This window comes from Aegilops tauschii, chromosome 7 (genome assembly GCF_002575655.3).
Source record: "Aegilops tauschii subsp. strangulata cultivar AL8/78 chromosome 7, Aet v6.0, whole genome shotgun sequence".
In the NCBI taxonomy this organism is placed as follows: domain Eukaryota; kingdom Viridiplantae; phylum Streptophyta; class Magnoliopsida; order Poales; family Poaceae; genus Aegilops; species Aegilops tauschii.
Window position 1 is genome coordinate 389,622,086 of NC_053041.3, and position 21,071 is coordinate 389,643,156.

Sequence of the window (21,071 nt, forward strand, 5' to 3'; positions counted from 1 at the left end):
GGGTACGTGCTCATGGTGTTTTGTATCCTCTTGATGCTTCATTTTAAGCTAATAAAATCCATCATTTATCGAAAAAATGTGGTCTAAGAGAGATGATTCGTTTAGGTACACTAATGTTGATCTACTGGGTTATGGCGTATTTAAACACGATATGAAGATCTCAAAGTATGTGATCAACTCTGGGTTCATGTTATATTTGCTCGTAGTTATGCGGGTAGCAATAGTGGTTCATACTCTAGTGTTTAATGTGGAGGGTCATCAATAAAGTTGCCATGATGGATTTCCTTCAAAATAGAATGCGATCAATATAGGTACTATGTTATGAATTTGACAGGTACTTATATCCATATTAATTGTCACTGCTTTAGTATAATTTTGTACAAAAGCAGCGACAATTATCATGGATCGGGGTGAGTACTTGACTAGAGTCTTGAACGTTACCCGTCTTCACAAAATAGGGTAACTACAAAATCAAGAGAAAAATTAAGTACACTTGACTAGAGGAACCCACCGAATTAGCCGGCTCATGAGAGACCAGAGACTGCTGTATGCGTAGATTTGTTCATATATAGCTTTGCGTCATGCATGCCGTCATGCAAAGTACGTAAGTTCACTGACGACTAATCGTATAAAAGTACGTAAGTTCACTGACGACTAATCGTATAATAATTCTGGTACTCCCTCCGTCTAGGTGTGTAAGTCATCTTACGAAAACCAAATAATCCCAAAACACTTAGGTGCGGTGCATTAACCAATAAGAGATGTGGGTATGCATGCTTTTAATGACTTGAGACTACCAAACATGACATGCAGTGGTTAGTTCATTGCATGCAATGCTATTAATTAGCAAATAAACATTAAGTTCTCTCATTTTTTCCTCCTTCTTAGTCACAGTGCACAACCTAAGATGACTTATTCACCTAGACAGAGGGAGTATGAAACATTCCGTGTTTTCGCAAATGTTGTTTAGCAGGTTTGACAGGGAAGTAGTGGCTGTTGTGTGCCGTTTGTGTTGGGCACTACCAGTTGCGGCCACATTTTGCCACTGACTTGTTTCAGCCGGTCAAGCTCTTGGTTCGAGTTTAAATATCGGCCTTGACTTGATGTATGCTCTGATAATTAGAGTCTGGAGTGCTTAATTAGCTGACCTAAATGTACTACGAGTCTTGTCTTTCTTTTTTTCTCCTTGATTCAAGTATAAATAATAGGCTCAAAAGACACTCAATTATAGGTCATTTTTATTTTATTTTTGCCTTGAAGTATTATTAATAATCAAAATATATATATTATGCACCACCGACATACGTTACGCGGTGGTACAGTGCACGTAGTATGAAACTGTTGCTCTCACGTTGACCTAGCTCTGTGGACGCATATATTTCGATTGAAGTAATAAAATAATCTAATTAGCCATGTATGGATGAATTCTCAAAAAAAAAAAAGATGTATGCATGAAAGAGATTATACTGCTCTAGTTAGCGCATCAGTTCACTTTGGAAAATTAGAGTGGTGCTACTAGACTCGACCGAGCATGTTGGACTTAGAATTGCGATGAATGCTGGAATCCCACCCGGCCGGCCGTTGTGGCATGGTAGCTACATCTTCTGGAAAACCAGAGGCGCGACTGCACGAATGGTTTCTTTCGAAATTGGAATGAATATGTACTTTTGGGTTTGGCTCGTGGGGCGGGGACAAAGAATATGTGCATGCGACCGTCTGATGATCCGGTCGTGCATGCATGCGTTAGGCCAACTCCACCGCGCGACCCTAAACGGACGTCCGGTTTGACCGGATTTTGTCCTTTTGGGATGGCAATGGATTCGCCCATGTCCGCGTTTGTCCGATGGGTTGTGGGTGCGCCCAACGCGCGGCCGCATCCCAAAACCTGTCCGGGGTGGACGTGAATAAAAAAATATAAAAACTTAAATGAAATGACTAAAAAATAAATAAACGCAGTTAAAAAACATAAAACATATATAGGGGTTACGGCCACAAAACGGCCCAGTTTCTCAGTCCACTTAAACGGCCCAGTTTTATAATTAACTTAAAACCAAAATAAAAAAAAACACCTCCCGCGCGCTCCTGCCGCATCCGTTGATGTCGTGGCCGTCGCCGTCTTCACTGGCCGCCGGTGTCGTCGTCGTTGCTGACGAGGTCGACGTAGTCCGGCGGCGTCCACAGGTGGGCCGGCGGTCCATGGTGCACGGGGGCGGCAGGCTGGAAGGTGGCCGGTGCCTGCATCACCTCCTCCCGAGGCGAGGCCTCCCGCTCCGGCGACCGCGGCGGCATGGAGCACCGGTTCACGGCCCCCAGGGCGGCCGCCATCTGCTCAGCGGAGCACGACCAGCTCCACCACTGGCCCACCAGGTCAGGGTGGAACGCGGCCACCGGCGGCTCCTCCACCACCTCCTCCTTCGGCACCATCTCCAGCTAGGGGATGGCGACGTCGCCGGCCGCGGAGAGGGCCGTCATCTCCTCGAGGCCCTCCCATTGGCGCTCGTCGTGCGTGTGCATGGAGTCCTCAAGCACACGCGCCATGAGTCGGGCCTCCTCCTCCGCTGTCATGCGAGGAGGTAGGGTGGCGATGGAGATGGCGACGGCGACGGCGTGGGCGTTAGGCCGCGCACCCGCGTACGCCCGCGCACCTGGGAAGCCGCTCGGGGCTCACGTGGCCGCCGCGGCCCCGTCGACGTGCCGGCGAAGAACGACGCCCGTCGCACGTCATGCTCATCGCGGAGCCAAGTGTCCCACAATGGCGAGTCGGGGCGTACCTCTCATCGTATTAGAGGTCGTCCGGGAGGAGGCGGCGGCGGCGCTGGATCTCCTGGCGGCGCGCACGGCCGCTCTGCGGGACGGGCGGGATCGGCACGCGGTCGGCCGACAGGTGCCAGTTATTGGGGAGGTGGACGTCGCTCCAGGGCAGCGGCGTCCTCGTCTCCCAATAACAGCGGCAGACGGCCGCCTCAATGTAATGTCGGTCGCGCTCGCTGGCAGCCGTGGGAGCGATGGAGAACGCGGGCGGCGCGTGGGCCCGACGTGGTGGCGATGGCGACGCGGGCTCTTCCTTCTTCACCGAGGCGCGGCCGCATCCCGACGAGGAACCAGCCTCGCGGTCGTGCTTGCCTTTGCGGCCGTAGTTCCATAGCCCCATGGCTGCGGGCGGCCGGCCGGCGAGTTCTTGGCTAGGGTTTGGGACTGGGGCTGTCGGGTTTCGAGGAGGCCGCGGGGTGGCGTGGGGCAGTGTGGACGACGACCGGTCCACGGTTCCCATTTAAGAAGGACCGCGACCCCTCGCCTGGGCGGATGACAGGCGGGGCCGCCCGCGCGTGCGCATTGATGTGGGCGGGTGGGAGGTATGTGACCGTCTGCCACGCGGCCCCGACGCGGACAAGGCGCGCGTCCGTTTGGTGTCCGCCGTGACCCAAACCCGGCGCAAGTTTGCGCTCGAAATGGGTCAGCTCGGACACAAAACGGACCAGATGGGTCCGGGCCGTCACTCGCTAGGCCGCCTCGTTTGTCCGTTTTACCCCAAGCGGACGGGGCCGGACAGGATAGGGTCGCGCGGTGAAGTTGGCCTTACAAGTGTACTAGCATGCAAATTTTAATGAAAGACAGTTGGACGTGTAGGTGTCAGGCCAACTCTAACACGCAACCCCAATCAGACGCTCGGTTCGTCTGCTTTTGGTCTGTTTGAGGAAAACGATAGCTCCAATAATTTCTTTGTTCTCAAGGCCTCCTAATTTAGAGGAATCCAGTAAGTCCAATATTGATTCCTTCAGACGTGTCAATTGAACAAATACGCCAAGAAAAAGGATAACGATAGCCCTCCCATTAACTACTTCATTTTCATTTATGAATTTCAGAAAAACGGACACCGCCATCCGCTTACGGCCGTGCGGCCGTCGGTGCGTCCAACGGGTCAGCCGCACCCCAAACAGTCTGCTTTATTTTTGACGCGAAAATAAACCCCCAAAACATCAAATAAACATTAAAAACAACTCGAAAATATTTCACACAGACATTAAAACGTCAACATTACCCAAGTTCACACATTAATATAAACAAGGTAATTTAAAACATTAAAAAAATATAAAAGGGTTGTCGCCGCAGTGGTGGCCGCCGTTGCCTGCCGTGGCTGCCGTCTACTCTTCGTCGTCGTCCTCGTCGCCGGTGAGGTCTACGTATGGAGGTGGGTTGGCGGCCCTTGTCAGGCCAGAGCCACCTGTTGTGCCGGCTGCGGTGGCGCCTGCACGACCTCTTCGCGCGGCGGGGATGGTGACCGCCGGTGGGCGCCCACCTCGGGCGTGCACGACACGGTCTCCGTCCACGTCCAGGACTGCTCAACCAATGCTGGGTTCCATCCCGTCTGCTCCTCCGTCGCCACCTCTGACCGCGCCTCCTCCATGGCCTCCTCCTTGACGTACACGTTGAGCTCGGGGAAGGCGACGTCGCGGGCCGCTGACAGGGCCAACATCTCCTCGAGGCCCTCCCATTGGCGCTTGTCATGGGTGTGGGACTCCTCCATCACCTGCCGCATCAGGTCCTCCTGCTTGGCGGCCGTCATTGGCTCGAGAGGTGGCGGGGACGGCGACGGCGTAGGGGTGAGGCCGCGAACCTGCCTGCGGCCGAGCGGGCGTGCGGCGGTCAGCGTGTGGCCGCCATGGGCTCTGCGGATGGCCAACAAAGTAGGACTGCCGCCGGATGTTGTGCTTGTCGCGGAGCCACGTATCCCACAGCGGCGAGTCCACGGCGTACCTCCAGTCGCCGATGAGGTCCGGGGGCAGGTGAGCGCGGCGACGATGGATCTCCTCCCGGCGGGCGCGACCGCTCACCGGGGCCGGCAGGACAGGCACACGATCCGCGGAGAGGTGCCAGTTGTTGGGGACGTGCAGGTCGCCCCACGGCAACTGCGTGCGCGTCTCCCAGTAGCATTGGCACACCTCCGCCTTGACGTACGGCCACCGGCGAGCTGGGGCGCTGCCCGGCGCAATATGAAAGGCGGGCGATGGAGGTGGAGGTGGAGGCGGGTGGGGGAGCGGCAACGGCGACCGAACGACGGCCCGGCCTCGTGGTCGTGCCTCGTCTTGCGGTCGGGGAACCAACAGCCCACCATTGTCGCCGACGGAGAAGTGGATGAAGGCTAGGGTTTGTTTGTGTCGGGGCTCGAGGAGGCAAGACGGCTAGGAAGTGAAAATTGTGGACTGGCCGGTCCACGGCTTCCACATTAAGAAGGACGACGACCCTCCGCCCGTGTCAATGACAGCCGGGTCCCGCCGCACGGGCGCATTAATGTTGGGCGGTGGAGGTAGGTGGGCGGCCGCCACGCGTCCCCGAGGCAGGCGAGGAGCAAGCGCGTGCCCGTCCGTTTGGCGTCCGTGCGGATGCAAACCAGATGCATGTTTGCGTTGGAAATGGGGCGGGCCGGACGCTAAACGGACAAAATTTGAAGATGCGGCCGCGCGTTGGGCCGTGTCACTGTTTTGGCTCAAACGGACGCGGGCGGACGGTATGGGGTCTCCTTACGTGCACATTTCATATGCAGCTGGGTGACGTCGATCGTAGTTGGAGAAAACATTTCCCTGCTTACTTTTCAGATCACAGGAAGGTTCATGGCAGCTAGCTAGGTACACATAATATTCTCCAGACAAGACGAAGAGTCGAAGACGAAGAGAAGTGCCAGCTACGTTCCAACGTTGGGGCCAAGCAAGATCTATGCGCAACCTCTGAGATCGAATCATATCACAAGCTAAACCCTCTAGTCCACAACATGGGAGTACGTAGATAATCTCGCATTTTGCTCTTAATTAATTGTCCTGCTCGCCGTCGCTGTGTCCCAAAGTGAGACACGGAGTTGAAGTCCAGAACACTTGGTCTCCCATGGAAAAGTATGAGAAAAAAACCTGAAAAATATCGAAAAGTCAGAGGTGCGAGATATACTCCACCACGTACCTGTCATGGCGCGGGGAGGTCCCGGGCTCCCCTCGTCGGATTGGAGGCGATCTGGTCCGCTCGTGATGCATGACCTCCGGCCGGCCTGGATCTCCGGCGTGCACGCGCCTGCTGATGTTGTGGCTGGTTCGGAGGTGGCGGCAGGGTGCTTGGCCGGGGGAAACCCTTGGCCGCCAGTGGCGGTCACGGCGTCGATGGCGTCCCGGACGCCATTCCCTCCTTGGTGGCGGCGCCGAGGCTAAACCTCCCCTGCCTCCCCCCTCCCCCTGCGCCCGGGTGAAAACCCTAGCCCCGGTGGCTAAGCGGCGGCGGCGCCACAGCGTCGTTACCTTCTTGAAGGCGCCGACTTGGGCATGGGGATGTTGGGTGTGCATGGCGAGCTTGTCTGGTTCCTGGTGGCGGCCCATTTCTGGCCGTGTCTCCGATGGCGACCTCGCCCTTCCTCACCTTGTACTTGCCGTGGTGGAGCGGTACTCCATCTCACTCATTGATGGCGGCGGAGATCGGCGGCATGGCGCCGTGGAGGCTCGGTGTCCGATGCGCGGAGATGGACTCACGCAGGAGGAGGTAGATGTCTGGCGTCATGATGACGTCGATGGCAGTAGTGGCCTTCACAAGGTAGAAGATTCAATATAATCTGAAGACGGACCTGTGGAAGATGGCGGCGACGACGCAAGAGTGCGTCTGACCGGATTGTGCCTCAGACCCGGTATGTGGCTCGGCTGGGGCTTCCGGCTTTTGATGTTAGGTTTAGGTGAGTGGTTTGGGTAGTGGCCCAACTAGCATCCCTACATCATATGGATAAGAGGAGCGGCATATGTTGCCAAGATGGTAGTTTCAGGTATATTGTTTGTAATACTTTGTAAGGTCCTCGAGAATAATTAATAAAGTGGCCATATGCATCTCCCAGATGCAGAGGCCGGGGTCATCCTCCTTTTCTAAAAAAACCGTACCTGAAGAGTCCAGGTTGCCAGCTGGATAGGCAGGAGAGTCAAGTTTCCCTGTTCGAACTGCAAGCCTGCGAAGTTTCCCGCGCAGAAAAACCGCCAGCAACTACAGCCAAAGTTGTTCAGTTTTGGATGTACTTGTACAGTCAAACAATGTAATATGTCACGAAGATGATTGTACTTTAAACCACTCTGTACAGTCAGTTAGTATAAAACACGTCAGTGTATGATAGAATAAGGCCGGCCGGCCCTTTTCTGCTTTTTGTGGAGTCTAACAGTTCTATTTTTATTTTCCTCTCTTCCATATGAGCAATTATCTTTGTGAGGCATGATGATGTGTTCATAAGGAGTGTTCATATTCTCGTGAAGAGTAGACTGCCATTATTTAAGATTTTTTGTATGCTTTTATTATCAAGAAGGGGAGTATATTAATATCAAGTTGATATCAGCTACACCTGATTTCTGTAATGATACAAAATCAAGACTAAATCGAGGCATCAAGGATGCACATAGTAAAAAGATTTTTTTTTTAAGAACACGAGAAAACAAAGAAAGTCGATGCGGCCAACGAACCGCAATAGACAAGTTCCATCCACTTCTTTGATAGCACAGAACTACGAGAAAGGTTCTTTGGAAGTAATGTCTCAATAAATAAATAAAAATGTGAAGGCGGCGCCGTTACCGCATCTCACCACTGAGGATCAGATCTTGGGTTTTCACCCGGAGAGCAGGCCCGAATAGACGCCAAAGCAATACTTTCAACAAGTACACAACGCATAAACACTGCCATTGCTAGGTGCGACAATAAGATCTAGGGTTTCCACCCCGGAGGCTGAGACCCGATGCTCAAAGAGCACCACTCAACCGAAGTCATCGTGATCACCGCCACCCCCTCTCCGAAGAAAACAATGTTGCATGGCGGGGCAGACACCATGGTCACTAGGAAATGACATTCAAATTGTTCCATGGCATACATGACCAAAGGCAGGTGCTCCTCTGCAAATCTCCGGCATGGACATCACCATGCGTTGAATCCATGCTTGTAAGACATGTTTCAACTCACGTGCCCATGCTCTAGAGCCACCACCGTGGAGGCCAACAGCAACAACGACAGCTCTGCAACAATTCGCCTCACTACTGCAACACTTCATGTCGTCGTCGTAACGACAACTCCACCGCCGACAAACTGATCCCAAGACGCCGTCAACGGCTGACGACTAAATAAGGGTGCTAGAGACCCAACTCTGCTGCACGGGGCCACCCATGTTGGATGCTCCTGCCCATGCACTATTGCAACACGACCACTACCTACAGTTTTCAATACCACCGCCCCGGCGTCTAAGATCCATCGGGATCATCGCATTGTCTGAGCCACCGCACAGTGTGATTAGAGCGCTCGTTGCACGGGAGAGCCAACCCCGCCCTCGTTGTCGGCTGAGCGGGCTTTGCCCGCCGCTGTCCTCCAACGGCAGGGGCGACGGCTAGGGTTCGCCCGAGCGCGACCCCCCCCCCCCCCCCTACGAGTGGCACGAGTGTGATGTGATGGTTATCAGCTCTGCAAAAATGTAAGGACCTATAGCCCCCTCCCCCCCCCACCCCCCCCCCCACCCCCGACTAGTCTCTTTATTCTTTATTTTCGGTCAAATGCAATGGAAATAAAGTAATGTTCTTGTGAGTGAAATAAAATGTTTGTGCAAATGAAAAGAAATATGCATATCAAAAGAAAAATTGTTGTAGAAGTTGCATTTATTTTGAAATATCTCATCGTGTATTATGCTATGAAACATAGGAACGAAAGCAATTTGATTAGACAAAAAGAAAGCTGCAAAAGTTGCATTAGCATAATCCTTCTCAATCCCAAACACTGAACGGGATGTGCCGCACCTTCATGACGAGAAATTCCACATGCTCTCTCCATTTCTTTTTTACTTTTTTTTGCGAATACATTTCTTTTTTACTTTGCATATAAAGTTTGTCTTAACTTAAAATTCATAAAAATTGACCAAGTTTATATTAATATATATCAACATCTACAATACAAAAGATTTATAATATGGAAATTAATTCCATGATGCATCTAATAATATTGATTTGATATTGTAAATATTGATATGTATTTTCATAATCTTGATCAATTTTTTACAAAATTTGACTTAAGATAAAACTTATATGGGAAGTAAAAAAGGAAATCGAGGGAGTACAACATAATGATAACAAAGGGACAGTGTTGTGTCCTATTCGTGGACTTATTGTCTGGCTCCTGAACTTCTGACACTGTCTTACGAGCTGCACCAAATATCTGCCTTTCGGTGAGGAAAGGAAGAAATCTTTGAACCGGAATTGTATCTTGTTCAAGGCCGTACGATCCCGGACCAACATACGTTGTCGGTCCGTGGGTCTTTTATTCCCTGTGAATGCTATGGTTTTCAACATTTAATCTTGCTGCAAGTAATAAAAATAATAATTAATCTTGCTGCTCCATGGGTTGTTAACGGTCAGCCCACTTTCTTTGCAAGGAGATCACGTTCTCACCAGGCCACATGTCACTTAATCGTCGTCAAACTGAAAGAGCATTTTTTTTTTCAGTTAACATTAACATTAGGGGACAAAAAGAACATACGGGCGGCTAAAAAGCTGCACCGCTAATCTGATTCCATTTCTTGGAACCTTTTCTCTCTTTGAAAGCGTAAAGGAGCCCAGGTAGGTGTTGATTTGTTCGCTACAACTTACAAGTACACAAAGCCAAAAGCAACGTTGATCAACTTTGCTCGTGCGGTAGATTCGTTGAATGGAAAGCGACGGAGAGTAAGCAGTCAAAGTAACCGGGCCGATCGATATCCAACACCGTACTCAAACTACTCTTCCGGCTATCATACCGTCACTTGTGTCTAGGGGCCTGTTTGCCCAAGCATATCCGATTGAAAGTAAAAACCCATAAAACTCATTACAGTATCTACAACCAGACTCCGGATACCCACCCCAAAAGGCCGGACGGGCTGTCCGGTCATTGCCCGGACGAAGCAACGCCACCAACGTCCAACCGGTTTTTTCATAGTCGGCTCAAACATCCGGACTGCCCGACACTCCTCATATCCAGACTTTTACATAGTCGGATATAGAGATGCTCAGGCGTGCTCGGACGCGCCCGCTAAGTCGGACTGGCCGGGAGGGCCCTTGCCAATTCACCCATATCCGTCCCCTTTCCTTGCCACTGAAGGTCAGCGCCACTAGACACCGCGACTGGGCTTAAAAAAAGTATGGCCATCAATGTAACCTTTCAGATTGAGACGAAGAAGTCGAAGATGATTATACTTACAAAAGGCAAGGCCATCGATGCTCGCTTTGTAAGGGGTATGGACTGTCATGATGAATCTTCTCTATTCATAGTGATAGAGAATATCCATAATGACAGTCCACAATCTTCAGAATGAATGTGTTGATGACCGAAGTTTAGCGCTTTTGGAAGACGCGGTTATTTAAGCCGACCGTGTTGTTCATCCCTTCGCGAGGTGGGACTAAAGCCCCAACCAAGCCGGTCCGATACGGATGTTACATCTACACTGGAAATCTCAAGTACAAAAATTCATTTGGTGTTTATAACAACCCGGCTGGCCCAATATGAACTACTCCCTCCGTTCCTAAATATAAGTCTTTCTAGGGATTCTATTAGATGGACTACATACGGAGCAAAATGAATGAATCTACACTTAAAATGCATCTATATATATATCTGTATGTGGTTCATAGTGAAATCTCTGCAAAAACTTATATTTAGGAATGGAGGGAGTAACATCCAAAATGATCGACGTGCATGCACGTGCATTTATGTGGTGTTTTGAAAATAAGATTTGTAGTTGCAAATGAGAAAAAAAGGCCCGCCCGATCACCATCCGCGGCCCGTGGACGTATAGGGAGACGGATTAGGCAATTCTAATTGTAGATGATCTTAGGGCCTGTTTGGTTTCAAATAAGTCACCAACTTATAAGTCGAAAAGTGAAAAAAGTGACTTATTTTGCCAAACAGACCCAACTTATAAGTCACCCCAACTTATAAGTCATAAGTTGCTCCACCCCAACTTAAAACTTATAAGTCACCCCCTTTTGCGTGGGTCCCACCACCTTTTCTGCTTCAGGTCCACGCTAGACGCTCACCCGTGACCCATCCCGAGCTCGATCCCACCACGCCCCAACCCTCGCCGCCGCTGCCCTCCATCGCGAGCTCGCCCCCGCCGCAATCCTTCCGATCCAGCACGCCGCCTTCGAGATCCAGTACGCCACTGCCCGGATCCGCTCGCCTCCTCCGCTCGCAGCCCGGATCCGCTCGCCTCCTCCGCTCGCCGCCCGGTCTCCACCATGGCCGGTAGGAAGTCGAGGCTGCAGCTCAACCTTTTTGAAGATTCCCAAGGCGCCGACGAGGAAGACGACTTCTTTGGTGACGGCTCCCAGGTCGGCAACTACTCCCCACTGATTCGTGCGGGTGCTGCTCCGTTTAGTGCTCCGGTGGCTGGAGGCTTCTCTCCGCGCGTGGGTGCCCTGGGCGCGGCGACTGGAGGCCTGGGTGCTCTGAGCGCGGCGGTTGCCGGCCTCCCTCCGCGCGTGGGTGCTCTGAGTGCACCACAGGCCCCGACCTTCGTCGATCCGCCCGCGCCGGGGGGACTGGACCTGAACTCCGAGGCGGCGGCGTTTCCTGGCCTGTCGGAGTACCAGCATGTTCTGCAGTCCCAGGAGGCCCCTCCCCGTCGACGCAGCAGCAAGCATGTGGTGGCCACGACTGGACGCGGTCGAGGTGCGGGCCGAGGCGCAGGTGGCCGAGGAACCTCATCCAGCGCCGGCATGCCTCCTCGTCCAGCGAGGTCAGGGGTTGGTCGCGGTGGTGGTGGTGTCAAGCGTGGCAAGTCCCTGACCAGTGCCGCAAGCGCTCAAACTGGAGGCCACGTTGACCTGGACGACGACGAGGAAGGCTTCTATTGGACCAGCTCCAACATGCTTTAGAACTCCGACGAGGAGGAAGACGACTCTGATGAGGTAACATTTGCAGTGCTCATGTGTTTCACAATTGCAATGTATCACATAGTATCGTTTTGTAATCGAGTTGCAATGCATGACAGCTTGGCTTTGATAGTGCTAAATGGAATGAACAAAGGCTTGAACTCTTTTTAAAATTAGTCATTCGCGAGATTAGTGACGGGAACCGCCCAAACAATCAAATGGCTCCTGTTGGGTGGAAGAATATATGCAGAGATTTTCGTAGATCTTGTGGACAGAAATATAATGTGAAGGCTATGAAGAATAGGTATACCCAAGCAAAGGTCTTGGCAACTTTCTGGAAAGAGGTGCAGGTGAAGTCCAGTGGACTAGGCCGAGGTCCAAATGGTGAAATCCTAGCAAGCGAGTCATGGTGGCAAGCTAATACCAAGGGGAGAACCGAGTGCTATAGAGTATTCAAGGATCGAGTGCCCCCCTATCTAGATGATTTGATGCTGATCTTCGATAATGTGATAGTGGATGGAGCATCTGCGTTTTGTCCAGGATTTGATGAGGAAGACAACCAGCCGCACAATGGTGTTGCAGCAGATCTTTATGATCTCACTGGAGAAGGCGACACATGCAGTCCCATGGGCAGTGCCAACAAGAGGGCTAGCAGTAGCAGCAAGAGAACAAGCAGCAATGCAACAACAGGAGAGAGCCCTTCCAAGAAAACCAAGAGTCCTATGGTTAAAGCTCTTAGGGGGCTGGCGAATGAAATCAAGATTGACAGGGAGGAAGGGAAGAAAAAGGAGGACAATTATGCCAAGAGGGAGGAGGCTCGGTCCAGGGCAATTGTAAATGCACAAGCACAGATCATGGTGCAAAAACGCCAAGCAATTCAAGAAGAGATGGATCAGTGTGTAGCTCTTGCTAAAGAGTGTGGGGTAGCTGAAGCATCCGTGGAGATGTGGGTGGCTTCGGAGTTGTTCATGGATGCTAACAAGAGGGCCTTTTCAGAGCTATGCAGACTCTTGAAGCAAGGCTTGCGTGGATCCAGATGCACTGCCAGCAGAGAGGAATTGTGACCAAGAAGTAACTGTAGCAGTGTGATGCCAGTAGTAACAGACCAAGAAATAATCATGTTATGCCGTGTTATGTCAACTGTAATCATGTTATGTCATGTTATGTGAACTTCACTTTGAACTTGAATCATGTTATGCCGTGTTATGTGAACTGCAATTTGAACTTTGATTGGTCATGTGTTATATTTATGTTGACTGGAGTATGTGAAGTAATAATTGTAAGCATTTCTTCATTTGATGTGAACTGGTGCATATGATCCATCATATTCTGTTACTTGTTGGTACTAAATTGATCATCTACCCTTTTTTGTAGCAATGGATGGCTGTCACCATGGATCGGTGGGCAGAGGAGGACGAAGAAGAGGAGGAACAAGAAGCTGCAACAGCAGAGAGGAGGAAGAACATAATATTCAGCGCTGCACAAATCATTGGTACGTACCACCTTGAGAACATGGCAAATAAAAATATGTACCGCCAACCTAAAGAAACTGGATATGAGTGGGTCATGAGGACATTACAGCATAAGACACAATGTTTCAACATGTTTAGAATGGATAGAGAGGTGTTTGATAGCCTGCACAATTTGCTAGTAGAGTCATATGGATTGAAGTCTACTAGGAGGATGACATCTGTGGAATCTTTAGCCATGTTCTTATGGAAGGTTGGTGCTCCCCAATCTATACGGCAGGCTGAAAATAATTTTGTTCGATCAATGGAGACACTTCATAGGAAGTTTGATAAAGTCTTGGAATGTTTGGTTAAGTTGGCAGGAGACATAATTCGCCCACTAGATCCACAGTTTAGGACACCTCATCCAAGAGTCCAAAATCCAATGTTTGCTCCGTTCTTTGACAATTGCATTGGAGCCATTGATGGGACACGTATAGAGGTGGTTGTACCAAAGACAGACCTCATCACACACATGAACCGAAAATCAACTACTACTCAGAATGTGCTAGCAATTTGTGATTTTGACTTGAGATTCACCTTCATCGTTACTGGGTGGCCTGGGTCGGTTCATGACATGAGGGTGTTCAAGGCAGCACTAGACAAATTTGGCAGCCACTTCCTACATCCTCCCCGAGGTACATTTAGATTGCAGTACACAATTCTTTGATCAGCCCGATGATTGATGCTTTTCTAACAGTTTAACATTGTAGGGAAGTTTTATGTGGTGGACTCGGGATTCTCTAACCAACCTGGTTATCTTGCACCGTACAAAGGAACGAAGTACCATTTTCAAGAGTACAATCAAGGTCCACCGCCAAGAGGTAAATGATGTCTACTACACAACCTTCTTCTTGTAGACGTTGTTGGGCCTCCAAGTGCAGAGGTTTGTAGGACAGTAGCAAATTTCCCTCAAGTGGATGACCTAAGGTTTATCAATCCGTGGGAGGCGTAGGATGAAGAGGGTCTCTCTCAAACAACCCTGCAACCAAATAACAAAGAGTCTCTTGTATCCCCAAACACACCCAATACAATGGTAAATTGTATAGGTGCACTAGTTCGGCGAAGAGATGGTGATACAAGTGCAATATGGATGGTAGATATAGGTTTTTGTAATCTGAAAATATAAAAACAGCAAGGTAACTAATGATAAAAGTGAGCACAAACGGTATTGCAATGCTAGAAAACAAGGCCTAGGGTTCATACTTTCACTAGTGCAAGTTCTCTCAACAATAATAACATAATCGGATCATATAACTATCCCTCAACATGCAACAAACAGTCGCTCCAAAGTCACTAATAGCGGAGAACAAACGAAGAGATTATGGTAGGGTACGAAACCACCTCAAAGTTATCCTTTCTGATTGATCTATTCAAGAGTCCGTAGTAAAATAACACGAAGCTATTCTTTCCGTTCAATCTATCATAGAGTTCGTACTAGAATAACACCTTAAGACACAAATCAACCAAAACCCTAATGTCACCTAAATACTCCAATGTCACCTCAAGTATCCGTGGGTATGATTATACGATATGCATCACACAATCTCAGATTCATCTATTCAACCAACACAAAGTACTTCAAAGAGTGCCTCAAAGTTTCTACCGGAGAGTCAAGACGAAAACGTGTGCCAACCCCTATGCATAAGTTCACAAGGTCACTGAACCCGCAAGTTGATCACCAAAACATACATCAAGTAGATCACATGAATATCCCATTGTCACCACAGATAAGCACGGCAAGACATACATCAAGTGTTCTCAAATCCTTAAAGACTCAATCTGATAAGATAACTTCAAAGGGGAAACTCAATCCATTACAAGAGAGTAGAGGGGGAGAAACATCATAAGATCCAACTATAGTAGCAAAGCTCGCGATACAGCAAGATCGTACCATCTCAAGAACACGAGAGAGAGAGATCAAACACATAGCTACTGGTACATACCCTCAGCCCCGAGGGTGAAATACTCCTTCCTCGTCATGGAGAGCGCCGGGATGATGAAGATGGCCACCGATGAAGGTTCCCCCCTCCGGCAGGGTGCCGGAACAGGGTCCCGATTGGTTTTTGGTGGCTACAGAGGCTTGCGGCGGCGGAACTCCTGATCTATTCTGTTCCTCGATGTTTTTAGGGTATATGGACATATATAGGCGAAAGAAGTCGGTCAGGGGAGCCACGAGGGGCCCACGAGGGTGGGGGCGCGCCTCCCTGCCTCGTGGCCACCTCGAAGCTTCCTTGACTTCAACTACAAGTCTCCTGGATCACGTTCGTTCCAAAAATCACGCTCCCGAAGGTTTCATTCCGTTTGGACTCCGTTTGATATTCCTTTTCTGCGAAACACTGAAACAAGGGGAAAAACAGAAACTGGCACTGGGCTCTGGGTTAATAGGTTAGCCCCAAAAATAATATAAAAGTGTTTAGTAAAGCCCATAAACATCCAAAACAGATAATATAATAGCATGAATACTTCATAAATTATAGATACGTTGGAGACGTATCAGCATCCGCAAGCTTAATTCCTGCTCGTCCTCGAGTAGGTAAATGATAAAAGAAAGAATATGAAGTGTGAATGCTAGCAGGTGCACAAGTTTGATCAATGATAATTTCATTCACCTTTTCTAGCATCCTTATATATCATAACAGTAGCTCATATCATAAAGCTTCTCATGATCAAGTAACAAGCTATTCACATGTTAAAGTGTAGATCATAAACTTTCTTGAAAACTAACAAACCGTGTTATCAGTCGTCAAACAATTACAATTCATCTTATTTTCAGGAAGAGTCTATGTCAGAGCTTTGATTTAGCAAACTTCACATACTCAACTATCATTTAGTCTTTCACAATTGCTAACACTCACGCGATATTTATGGGTTCAAAGTTTTAATCAGACACAGAGAAAGATAGGGGCTTATAGATTCGCCTCCCAACCTTTTACCTCAAGGGTAATGTCAACAATAATAGTTCATGATGCCTTACATCCAATTGGATATATATATATCAGAATCTTTCCAACACAATGTGCTTGCCGAAGGGTAGAATGTAAAAAGGAAAGGTGAAGATCACCATGACTCTTGCACAAGAATAAAAGATAGGCCCTTCACAGAGGGAAGCAGAGGTTGCCATGCGCTTTTATAGTTGGATGCACAAAATCTTAATGCGAGGGAACGTCACTTTATATTGCCACTTGTGATAGTGACCTTTATTATGCAGTCCGTCGCTTTTATTGCTTCCATATCACAGGATCGTATAAAGCTTATTTTCTCCACACTAAAAGATCATACATATTTAGAGAGCAATTTTTATTGCATGCACCGATGACAACTTACTTGAAGGATCTTACTCAATCCATAGGTAGGTATGGTGGACTCTCATGGCAATACTGGTTTAAGGGATGTTTGGAAGCACAAGTAGTATCTCTACTTGGTGCAAAGAATTTGGCTAGCATGGGGGGGGAAAGGCAAGCTCAACGTGTTGGGCGATCCATGACAATATACTTTATTTCGGATATAAGAAAACATAACCCATTACGTTGTCTTCCTTGTCCAACATCAACCTTTTAACATGTCATATTTTAATGAGTGCTCACAATTACAAAAGATGTCCAAGATAGTATATTTATATGTGAAATCTCTCTTCCTTCAATATTCTTTCATGAATTGTTCAAGTGACCAATACAATGTTTGCTAACCTTCAATAAATTTACCACCTCTACTTCTTATATGTGAAGTCATTACTCCCCATGGGATAAGCATATGAAACATATATAATTTTAGATTTATGACATTCAAATCATTCAACCATTTACTCGTATGATATAAGTGAGGCACACGAGTAAATGACAAACTACTCCAAAAAGATATAAGTGAAGATCAATGAGTAGTTAAATAATTATGTAGCTATGTGAAGACTCTCTCTCATTTAAGAATTTCAGATCTTGATATTTTATTCAAACATCAAGAAAAACAAAATAAAATGACATCTAAGAATAGCAAACATCATGTGAAGAAGCAAAAACTTAGGATCAACCGATACTAACCGATAGTTGTCGAAGAAGAAAGGTGGGATGCCAACCGGGGCATCCCCAAGCTTAGACGCTTGAGGCTTCTTGAAATATTATCTTGAGATGCCTTGGGCATACCCAAGCTTGAGCTTTTGTGTCTCCTTAATTCCTCTCATATCACGGTCTCCCTAAATCTCAAAAGCTTCATCCACACAAAACTCAACAAGGACTCGTGAGATAAGTTAGTATAAACCAAAGCAAAAACCTTATCATACTCTACTGTAGAAAATCACTAAAATTCTTATTCAACATTGCATACTAAATGCCTCTGCATATTTAATAGTCATATCCTCAAATAGAATCATTAAACAAGCAAACATATGCAAACAATGCAAACATAACAGCAATCTGCCTAAACAGGACAGTGTGTAAAGAATGCAGCAAGATCCATACTTTCCTAGCTCCAAATATTATGAAAGAAAATTCCCACTGTAGTAAATTTATCATAGCTTATTATGCAAAAGGTTTAAAAAATTTATCACATTCTGACTTTTCTAGGAAATTTTTGCAACAGCGGTAAACTTTCTGTTTTCAAACAGCAACATGAAGACTTGTAAAATAGGCATAGTAAAGGCTATCAATGCCACTTTTATTGAAATTAAAGATGCAAACCATTATTCTAAATAACAGAAAGGAAATACTAACAAAATAAAATGACGCTCCAAGCAAAACACATATCATGTGGTGAATAAAAATATAGCTCCAAGTAAAGTTACCGATGAACGAAGACGGAAGAGGGGATGCCATCCGGGGCATCCCCAAGCTTAGGCTCTTGGTTGTCCTTGAATATTACCTTGGGGTGCCTTGGGAATCCCCAATCTTAGTCTCTTGCCACTCCTTATTCCATAGTCCATCGAATCTTTACCCAAAACTTGAAAACTTCACAACACAAAACTCAACAGAAAACTCGTAAGCTCCGTTAGTATAAGAAAATAAAACCGTCACTTAGGTACTGTTGTGAACTCATTATTTATTTATATTGGTTTAATATCTACTGTATTCCAACTTCTCTATGGTTCATATCTTCCGATACTACTCATAGATTCATCAAAATAAGCAAACAACACATAGAAAACAGAATCTGTCAAAAACACAATAGTCTGTAGTAATATGTATCAAACGTATACTTATGGAACTCCAAAAATTCCAAAATAAATTGATGGACCTGAGGAATTTATCTATTAATCATCTGCAAAAAGAATCAACCTAAAAGCACGCTCCAGTAAAAAAAGGCAGCTAATCTCGTGAGCGCTAAAGTTTCTGTTTTTTACAGCATGATCATAAAGACTTCACCCAAGTCTTCCCAAAGGTTCTACTTGGCAAAAACACTAATTAAAACATAAAACCACATCTAACCAGAGTCTAGATGAATTATTTATTACTAAACAGGAACTAAAATCAAGGAACTAAAATAAAATTGGGTTGCCTCCCAACAAGCGCTATCGTTTAACGCCCCTAGCTAGGCATGATGATTTCAATGATGCTAGCATAAAAGATAAGAATTGAAACACAAAGAGAGCATCATGAAGAATATGACTAGCACATTTAAGTCTAACCCACTTCCTATGCATAGGGATTTTGTGAGCAAACAACTTATGGGAACAAGAATCAACTTGCATAGGAAGGTAAAACAAGCATAACTTCAAGATTTTAAGCACATAGAGAGGAAACTTGATATTATTGCAATTCCTACAAGCATACATTCCTCCCTCATAATAATTTTCAGTAGCATCATGAATGAATTCAACAATATAACCAGCACCTAAAGCATTCTTTTCATGATCTACTTGCATAGAAATTTTACTACTCTCCACATAAGCAAAATTCTTCTCTTTTGAAATAGTGGGAGTATCATAAGAGACTCGAATACTATAAATTGTTTCCATATTAAAAGAGTAATGTTCAGAAAAAGGGTAATCATAAGAATGACAAGTTTTATAAATATAATCATCACTACTTTTTATAGCATAAGTTTCATCACAATAATCATCATAAGTAGCAACTTTGTTCTCATCATAATCAATTGAAACCTCTTCCAAGATAGTGGAATCATTACTAAATAAAGTCATGACCTCTCCAAATCCACTTTCATAATTATCATAATAAGATTCAACATCCTCCAAAATAGTGGGATAATTACTTCCTAAAGTTGACACTCTTCCAAACCCACTTTCATCAATATAATCATCATAAGTAGGAGGCATACTATCATCATTATAAATTTGCATATCAAAACTTGGGAGACTAAAAATATCATCTTCATTAAACGTAGCATCCCCAAGCTTGGGACAAACATTAATTGCAGCAAATATATTCTCAAAAACATCATCTTCATCAAACATAGCATCCCCAAGCTTGGGCCTTTTCATATCATAAGCATAATCACTCTCATCATTAATAGTATGAATAGCACCAATAGTATAGCAATTATCATCATCACAATGAGTAATAGGAGCAACATCATTTGGGAGAGATACCTTTCTACCTTTGCTTCTCCGTATTTTCTTTTTCTTCTTCACATCATGTGTGGGTTCAGTCCTCTTTTTAGAGCTCCTTATTAATGAGATTGGTTGAATAGAAGGCTCCTCCTCGTTACCTGATTCATCATAAGAAATAATAGGAGAATATTGGGAAGTCTCTTCCCTTTCGTTAGTATTCTCTTCATCTTCTATTTGTTTTCTTTTCTTTATGTAATTGGCAATATAAGGATTTTCAATGCAATTCACCGCACAATACATATAAATTTCTTCTAGATCAATATCGAGGAATTTCTCAAGGTTAAATTTTGGAATACCCTCAGTTGCACGTTTCATCTTCATAACCCAAAAGCAAACTAAGTTCATTATGATGTGCAAGGGAAATCAAATCATCACAATTTTTGGACACGATTCGATCATGAAACATTTGCATCGGAGATTTAAATGACCATGTTCATTTCAAAGTTCACAAGTACGGTAAAGATATTTTAAATTTTCAGCACTCACATTTAGCCTTTCTTGCAACCATTTAGTTTCTAAATACTTATGCCTCTTGCAAAATCTATCTTCTCTATTTGGTATGTACTTGCAAACTCTATGCACTCCACAAAAATCGACATGCTTATAAGAGATATTTTCATCATGACTAGTGCAATCATCATTAGTACTATGGATATTCAAGGAGTTCATACTAACAACATTGCAATCATGCTCATCATTCAAAGATTTAGTGCCAAACATTTTATAGACTTCTTCTTCTAGCACTTGAGCACATTTTTCCTTCCCATCATTCTCACGAAAGATATTAAAAAGATGAAGCGTATGAGACAAACTCAATTCCATTTTTTTAGTTTTCTTTTATAGACTAAACTAGTGATAAAACAAGAAACAAAAAGATTCGATTGCAAGATCTAAAGATATACCTTCAAGCACTCACCTCCCCGGCAACAACGCCAGAAAATAGCTTGATGTCTACTACACAACCTTCTTCTTGTAGACGTTGTTGGGCCTCCAAGTGCAGAGGTTTGTAGGACAGTAGCAAATTTCCCTCAAGTGGATGACCTAAGGTTTATCAATCCGTGGGAGGTGTAGGATGAAGATGGTCTCTCTCAAACAACCCTGCAACCAAATAACAAAGAG

General features: G+C 46.3%; 1 protein-coding gene across 1 annotated transcript; it reads right to left on the reverse strand.

Moving 5' to 3' along the window:
• Positions 1-2,782: 2,782 nt before the first annotated feature.
• Positions 2,783-3,151, reverse strand: LOC141027192 (uncharacterized). The gene has a single exon (XM_073504172.1). It carries the CDS (start codon positions 3,149-3,151, stop codon positions 2,783-2,785), a length of 369 nt encoding a protein of 122 aa, XP_073360273.1.
• Positions 3,152-21,071: the final 17,920 nt, after the last annotated feature.